The sequence below is a fragment of the Myodes glareolus genome, chromosome 10, assembly GCF_982192425.1.
Source record: "Myodes glareolus chromosome 10, mMyoGla1.1, whole genome shotgun sequence".
NCBI lineage: Eukaryota > Metazoa > Chordata > Mammalia > Rodentia > Cricetidae > Myodes > Myodes glareolus.
Window position 1 is genome coordinate 68,082,297 of NC_142035.1, and position 8,785 is coordinate 68,091,081.

Genomic DNA, 8,785 nt, shown 5'->3' on the forward strand with positions numbered 1-8,785 from the left:
GCCATTTTCCTCTTTTTAGGTCTGGGTTACCTCACTCAGTAAAGTGTTTTCTATTTCCATCCATTTTCATGCAAAATTCAAGATGTCATTGTTTTTTACCTGCTGAGTAAAACTCTAATGTGTATATGTGTTAGAGTCTGCACTTTCCAATGGATACCCACACCCGGTTCCATTTTCATGCAAAATTCAAGATGTAATTTTTTTTTTTTTACCTGCTGAGTAAAACTCTAATGTGTATATGTGTTAGAGTCTGCACTTTCCAATGGATACCCACACCCGGTTCAGGCTGTGCGCTTTCCCGAACTCGAGCCCACGAGAATGGACGATTGTCCTGAGGGTTGAAAAAGAGACATACACAAAAGAGACCTTTGCTCATTTACCAGAGTAAATGGCCACTTTATTAAACTCAAGTCGGGTATTTATACCAGTGGGCTAGAAGGATCGAAAATGCAAGGCCTCCTCCCATCCAGGAGCAGGAGGAGAAGATTAAAGTCTTTCCGGCGACTGGAGCAGGATCAGCTGGGGAGCCAGGCTATGGGCCTACTGCTAAAACCTTGAATACAAGTGGAATCACCATAACAAAGAGAACCAGGTTCTTGCTAAGTTATCCCCTCAAGCCAGAGCTAGTGCACAGTCTCCAGGGAGCCGGAGGTCACACGGCCCTGCGAATCGCCAGGAGAAGGGAAAAACCTTGGTAGCTACAAGTCTCCCTTTATATATATATATATATAAAATATGATGACTAGCAGCTGTCTTAGGCATGTCGGTCGTTGGGTCAGCTCTCTAAACCCGTCTATGGGAATGTGTTCAGGTCCTAACGCACCCCTTGTCTTAGGCGAGACCGCCCCCCCGTGCAATAAACCCGTCATTGCTTCACTAGTCATACATAGAATCCAGCCACATTTATGCTGAAAGATACTCCAAGGCGAACGCCTGCTAGGGCCAGGCTGTGGCAGACCTGAAGCCACTGCCCAGGAGAAGATACTCCAGCATATGCATGCATAAGCATTCCTGGAAGAGATAGTGCTTGCACAATATCTGAAACGTTGGCTCAGAATAGCGCCCTTGAGTAGGGCTACAGCACTGGCAAATGGGACCCCTAGTATGACTAGCCAAACTAAATTAGAGCCAATTAGCAATTTTGTATTCCGGGGTCCAAGAAAAAGCAGCAAAATCTTAACCTGTGACCAGCAGAGGTTAAAATCCACACACAGTTGTGAAGATTGACTACAACGTCCAATTGTGAATTTAGATACTTTGAATAGTATGGCAATTCTGTGTATCTGGCAAGGTTTTAGCCTTGAGCACCCAAAGCTGCTATGAGGGCAGGAGAAGTAGCTATTTTCCCCTCAGGGGGTCAAACAGCCTTGGCTGAAAGGGACAGATCAGGCAGAGAGACAGAAAGCTGGGAAAGGGGTAAAATCAGGCACTGGATCATCTCTCAGGAATCTGCCAACTCCGCTGCCGCCTCCGCCGCCGTGTCCGTGGTATCTCTTGATCTTGCCTCGTCCTCAGGTTTCTGAACAGAGGAATCCACAGTCCGCACCAGATGTTCAGGGACCCAGATCGGGAGCTCTGCATCCTGTGGAAACATGCAAACCGCTCCTCTGCCCCAAATATTGATACGGGAACTGTTGTTGTACCTTATCAGCAGCAATCACCAACCCAGCATGTGCTAGACATTCCTTCAGGTCAGCAAAGGCTTCAAGAACTACTTTTGGCTTCTGTCCAGCAAGAAGTATGTCATCAACATAGTGGATAATATACAATTGAGGATATTTCTGTCTGATAGGGGCAATAACCCTTGCCACCAACACCTGACAAATGACTGAACTGCATGACATTCCCTGTGGCAAGGTTTTCCACTGGTAGCGTTTGAAAGGCTCCACGAGATTTGTGGAAGGCACACTGAAAGCAAATTTATCAGAGTCTTTAGGATGCAGGGGAATGGTGAAAAAACAATCCTTCAGGTCAATAACTAACAGATGGTATCCTGCAGGGATACCCACTGGCTGTGGCAAACCTGGTTGGGTACTACCCATTATTTCCATGCAATCATTTATGGCTCTGAGATCCTGCAACAATCTCCATTTACCTGATTTCTTTTTAACCACAAAAATAGGTGTATTCCAGGGGGAGGTGGAGGGCACTATACACCCCGCCTCCAGCTGTTCCTGGACCAAGGTCTGAGCAGCCAGTAGTTTCTCCTTACTAAGGGGCCATTGCTCAGTCCACACAGGTTTTTCAGTTTTCCATTTAATAGGTATATAATCTGGCTGCTCTGCAATGGAGTAGCAGAAAATGCTCTTTGCGGAGGGGGCCTAATGGGGGCATCTCTGTTAGTGGCCCCACCTTCCTCCTTCTCTAGCTGTTTGGTTAGAAGTGTGATTTCGCCTTCTAATATTTCCTCTTCTTCATCTAAATTATCAATGCTTTTGACTTCTTGATCCTCAAAACTCCTGATAGAGCTCACAGATTCTACTTTTTGAATTTCATCAAGGGTTTTGTTTAAAACCTCTAACTGTTCCTTCACTAAGACATCTTCACTAAGGAGGGCATCTCTGATAAGCCGCCATAGCGAATAGATCGCTAGAGGGACGGCTTTAGTTCCCCGTTCTCTCTGTGCAACATGTAGATCAGTCCTAACTTGTTCCCAGTCCTCGATATAGAGGTTCCCAGTTAGAGAGAACCAAGGACTGAGCTCTGAAATTACCTTGATGGTCCCTTGTGCTGTGTCACCTTTGATCCTGGTGCCTAGCTTTTCCACAAGCTGCAGTAGCTGATCTGCTAACTGTCCTTCTAGCTCCGGAGTGGGCATATCAGCACCCATATTCCTAAAAATCAAACTGTTCAACCTATTCACCCCCTTATCACCCGTGCACAATTGCACATTACAAAACTGGCCAGATTCCGGATCGTGGGGGGGGGGGTCCTCACCTCTATTGGGGTTCTTGTGGTGGATCCACTGACGGCAGGATGCGACTCTTCAATTCTTCTTTAAAGCCAAGCCCACCTGAGGGACGCCATCTGTTAGAGTCTGCACTTTCCAATGGATACCCACACCCGGTTCAGGCTGTGCGCTTTCCCGAACTCGAGCCCACGAGAATGGACGATTGTCCTGAGGGTTGAAAAAGAGACATACACAAAAGAGACCTTTGCTCATTTACCAGAGTAAATGGCCACTTTATTAAACTCAAGTCGGGTATTTATACCAGTGGACTAGAAGGATCGAAAATGCAAGGCCTCCTCCCATCCAGGAGCAGAAGGAGAAGATTAAAGTCTTCCCAGCGACTGGAGCAGGATCAGCTGGGGAGCCAGGCTATGGGCCTACTGCTAAAACCTTGAATACAAGTGGAATCACCATAACAAAGAGAACCAGGTTCTTGCTAAGTTATCCCCTCAAGCCAGAGCTAGTGCACAGTCTCCAGGGAGCCGGAGGTCACACGGCCCTGCGAATTGCCAGGAGAAGGGAAAAACCTTGGTAGCTACATATATGTATATATCTCAACTAAGGGAGCAATTTTAGGGTTTGCAAGAGTCTTGATTCTGGAGGGGTTCCCAGGCCCAAGGAGAGGGCCCCAGATTGTTCCCTGGGCAGCAGAGAAGAGTGTACCTGAACTGGCCCTGGTCCATAACCATACTGATGAATATTTTGTATATCACCATAGATCCTTCATCGGGCAATGGATGGAGATAGAGATAGAGACACATATTGGAACACTGGACTTAACTCCCTAGGTCCAAATGAGAAGCAGAGGGAGGGAGAACGTGAGCAAGAAAGGCAGGACTAGAAGGAACCTTCATCTGACGATAGATGGAGATAGAGACAGAGACCCACATTGGAGCACTGGACTGAGCCCCCAAGGTCCAAATGAGGAGCAGAAGGAGAGAGATCATGAAAAAGGAAATCAGAACCGTGTGGGATGCGTTCACCCTCGGATACAAGGGGACTGATCGAATGAGAGCTAACCAAGGCCAGCTGGACTGGGACTGAATGAGGATGTGATCAAACCGGAGTCTCTAAATGTGACTGACATGGGGACTGACTGAGAAGCCATTGTCAATGGCACTGGGTCTTGTTTTGTCTGCATGTACTGGCTTTCTGGGATCCTAGTCTGTTTCGATGCTCACCTTCCTAGACCTGGAGGGAGAGGGGAGGAACTTGAACTTACCACAGGGTGGGAAACCCTGACTGCTCTTAGGACTGGAGAGGAAGGAGGGGTGGGAGTTGGGGGGGAGTAGGAGAGGGAGTGGGGAGAATGGGAGGGTAGGGGGAGGAAGGGAGGAAGTGGGAATTTTTATAAACAAATAAATTAATTAATAAAAAAAAAACGCCTTGCGTTCTGCATCTGGTTTGGTCACTTGGTTGTCTTTGGGAGTCCGGACTCTGGGTACAACTGTGTCTGTGTGTCTACGCCTATGTGTATCTGAATGTTTATCCAGCCATGTATGCAAGTAATGCCTATCTGTGTGTGATGTCCTTGTCATATCTAACAAAGGACTTCACTGTGTATTCATGAATGGCATAAAATCTATTACACGGCAAAGCAATGGGGTAGTTTACAGTACTTTTTAACAGAGTATTACAAGGGATTAAGCACTGACTCCAACTGACTCTCAGCTCACCCAGAAAATAAAACATCATTGTTTACCAACCAATAACCATAAGTGGTCGCATTATGATTTATGATTGATTTTAGGAAGTTACTTTCCACTTTTGTATTTGTTGTTTTCATCAAATGATACACGTATCTGATCCAGAGGCTTGAGAAAGCACAGAATTTGAGATTTCCGGTTAGGTTGTAGAAGTCCAAGATGACGAAGAATGATTCTTAGAATATTCTCTTAAAGCAGGGTTAAGCAGTTTGAGTACACAGCAGACTAGAAGTCTTAAGTTTAGCGACTGAAAGGTGTATTATTAACATTGGCTGTAAAGGCCAGCAAAGTTCGATTTCTTAAAAATTAAGATATTTTCAAAATTTATTCAACCCACTGCCTTTCTTTCAAATTCATAGTATGATGTAAGAAAAATGCTAACTATTCCTCAATCAGCATATAAAATTAACATGCTTTAATTGTCAAAATATAAGTGTAATAAGATATAAAATTCTCTTTTCTCAAGAAAAACAGAAAGATATCAACATCTAAATACAACTTTGCAAACAAATACTGTGGATAAAAATTTTAGCTTTTTAGCTTTTCTATGGATAATAAGAGTATAGTCAGCACAAAACAAATTATAAACTCCACTTAAGATATCATTATTATTAGTCAACTTGAAATAAACTTTTCAACATTTTTAAACTGTTGGATAAAGGAAAATAAAATAGTCTCAACCAAGCAGTCTTCATCCATGCTTATAGCCATGCTTATATGCAATTGTCCTTCTGTAGATCAAGACATTTTGTTCATGTTGAGCAGTTGAGTGATCATTCTCCTCATTGCCACCTTCATGTCTTTGTTCCTCAGTGTGTAAATGGCAGGATTCAGGATGGGTGTAATCATGAAGTCCAGAATAGCAAGAAACTTATCCATAGGGAAAGCAGGAAATGGCCACATGTACACAATGATGCATGGTCCAAAGAACAAAATGACCACAGAGATGTGAGCAGAAAGCGTAGAGAGGGCCTTGGACAAGTCACCTGATGAATGCTTTCTTACAGTGAAAAGGATAACAATGTAAGAAATAATCAGTAAGAAGAAGGTTCCTACAGAAATAAACCCACTGTTGGCAGTAACCATGAACTGCATTTTGCGGGGCTCTGCGCATGCCAGTTTGATGAACTGAGGAAGATCACAGTAAAAGCTATCTATCTTATTAGGACCACAAAAATTCAAATGAACAACAAAAGGTAATTGGGCAACAGAATGCAGGAATCCAATAACCCAAGCACCAGACAAGAGCAAAAAACACATCCGTGGGCTCATGATGATCAGGTAGTGGAGGGGCTTGCATATGGCCACATATCTGTCCCAGGCCATGGCTATCAGAAGCACCATCTCAGATCCCCCCAAGACATGAAGAACAAATATCTGGAAGACACAGGCCTGAAATGAGATGGTATTGTGCCCAGAGGAGAGGTCAGAAATCATTTTGGGTACAGTTAAGGTGGAAAGACATAAATCAATAAATGAGAGATTTCCCAAAAGAAAGTACATAGGAAAATGTAAATGTGAGTCAAAGGCCACGGAAAGCACAACAAGGGTGTTTCCCAGCACAATGGCTACATAAAACACCATAGAGAAGGCAAGGAAGAAATGCTGTATTGGTCTAGATGTTGAAAGTCCCAGAAATACAAACTCAGACAACTCTGTGTAATTTGTTTTAAACATTTACTTTTCTTTTTTTCTTTTTTCTTTTATTTTCTGTTACCTAAGGGACTAAAAACAAAGGAATTTTTAAAAAATTATTATAAATAAAAAGTTGAAAAAAATAAGAATATCTCTGAATGAATTAAAACCAAACAATTTTTATAGTATTAGAAAGTAATTTGAAAATTTCCTTAACTCATTTATCTATTCAACTAATAGTCTGTAGTTATTAACTATAAGCCAAGACATAGGTCAAAATCATATGAAAAATGGATTATTAGTTCATCAGGAACTAAATACATTGCAACATGTACTGACAACATATTTAAGAAAGAGAACAATGTAGTACCCCAGGTATGTGACTTATTATAGTAGTCGTTACTCATTGATAATAGCCTTATTACTACTCAAGAGAATAAGAGATCGTCAATCTTTGGAACTAGTTCACACAAAGAGTTCAAGACAGGAAGACAAATAGGTGAGAAGAAGAATGATAAGGATCGGAATTGAGGACAGGCCAGACATCATTTTGGATCTATGTTTAGAACGTTTTTCTGAAACCAATAATAAGTTTCTGAGGTTTCATAAGCAGTAGCTTTACCATAATTAATACTTTCAAATGATCATATATAAAATAGAAAGGACATCATGTAATCTGTCATAGCACAGTGGAGAAATATATGGTGTTAGGGAGTGGATAAATTATTCATACCAAAATGTAATAAATAAAACTTGCAAGCCATACTTGCTTTCTATCATAAACATTAGTTGACCTCAATTGATCATTTAGATATAAGACAGAAAAAGGGCTGCTGGGATGACTTACTGAGTAAGGTGCTTGCTGTGCATGCATGAGGACCTAAGTTCAAATACTTAGCACCTGTTTAAAAGCCGAGTGCAGTGGTACGTATTCATATCAGTGAAGGGAACAGCAAGCATATCCGGGGGTACCAGCCTGCAGTTTACCTGGAACAGTAAGATAAAGATTCAGTGAGTCAGCATGTTGCAAAGCAAAGGGTAATTGAATATCTTGTATCTGAATTCCCCACTTTAGAAACATGAGGAAGCTCTCCTCCAGCTTCTTTATTGCGGTTATTTTCATGTCATCACTCACTTCATACCTGGCTCCTTGCATTAAGATGCTCTAAGAATGAAATTAAAACAATAAATAAAATAAAAGATTACATGCTCAGAGCAACTTGAGGCAGTAAGGCTGGACACACTGTTCTTTATAAATATCTCCTAAGTACCATAACCAAAAAGAAACACTGCAGTGGTGATGCGAGGAGCCCCTGCTATCTGGGCACAGGTGGAGAATTTATATTGTAAATACCAGATGGAATAGAGCAGGACAGAACAGGGACACTAGAACACTGTGCTCAGCAGGAGGAGACGTCTTTTGTAAAGGACCTATAATCAAAACTCTAAATGCATTAAATGCTACCTACAAATTTAAAATATTGATATTCTGGAATACAAAATATATACATATTTAGTATGTTTTACTGTGTGGATGATTAAAACCCATGGTTTCAGTTTTAAAAAAGAAACTCTACCAGAGTTTTCATAAAATGGCTTATTTCTTGTCTTCCTTGTTTATAGTTTCCAAGTGTTTGCATTTTCTCACTGATGATACTGTACTCATGAGTATAAAAATATACTCATCATTTATTCATCATATAAATGCTCATAATATTGTCAACATGTTACCAAGTAAAGTGTCTGATTAGAAAAATAGTATCACTTGCATAGAAAACTCACAATGAGATCAACACACACAGTTAACAAGTCAAGTAGTTCTCTATATCCATCACTAGTCATAATCTTACTGTTTTGTCAATCAATATGGGGAGAAAAAGAGAGATTTGTAAAGGCAGAAGAGGTAGATCAGCAAAATAGCCTCAATATTTTTAAGGCTTTAAATAAAAATCTCATTTTGTACATTGTATATGTACTATAAATTGATATTTAGTAAATTTTAAAATGTAGCCATTATTACAAGAGTGAATATTAAATATGTGACAAATATGTTTACACACAGACTATAGTTTAAAAGTGGAAATAATGAATTATTAATTTCAATATATACATACAATAAAATATTATGATACTTTAAATATCACCAGAATAGATCTACACAGGAAAGTCTAGAGAGATTTATACTTACCTGAAAAACAAGAGAAAGCATAAAAATAATAATATGACTATTTATGAACATTTTAAACTTAAATATTCTTTATGAAGAAACACCAAATAACACCAGTAATGGTGAGGGCTAAATTCTATTTTGTTGTGTTGCTTAAACAATCTAAAAGTATATTGTATCAACATTAACCAAAGGTGAATTTGTAAATACAAAATACTAGATACAGGAAGAACATATCTGTAAATTTAATGGAGTGGTTTCAGATTTATCCAAACTAGCATTTAATGTTACAATAATGATTTAAAAGTAGAGAAAAATATTTACTCC

At 40.5% G+C, this 8,785-nt stretch overlaps 1 protein-coding gene across 1 annotated transcript; it reads right to left on the bottom strand.

Annotated features, from left to right (window-relative positions):
- Nucleotides 1-5,394: 5,394 nt before the first annotated feature.
- Nucleotides 5,395-6,333, bottom strand: LOC146892553 (olfactory receptor 4F15-like). The gene has a single exon (XM_085696231.2). It carries the CDS (start codon nt 6,331-6,333, stop codon nt 5,395-5,397), a length of 939 nt encoding a protein of 312 aa, XP_085552357.2.
- Nucleotides 6,334-8,785: the final 2,452 nt, after the last annotated feature.

Coding starts and splice junctions, on each gene's coding strand:
- LOC146892553 (XM_085696231.2), bottom strand. CDS start 6,333: ATGTTTAAAACAAATTACACAGAGTTGTCTGAGTTTGTATTTCTGGGA.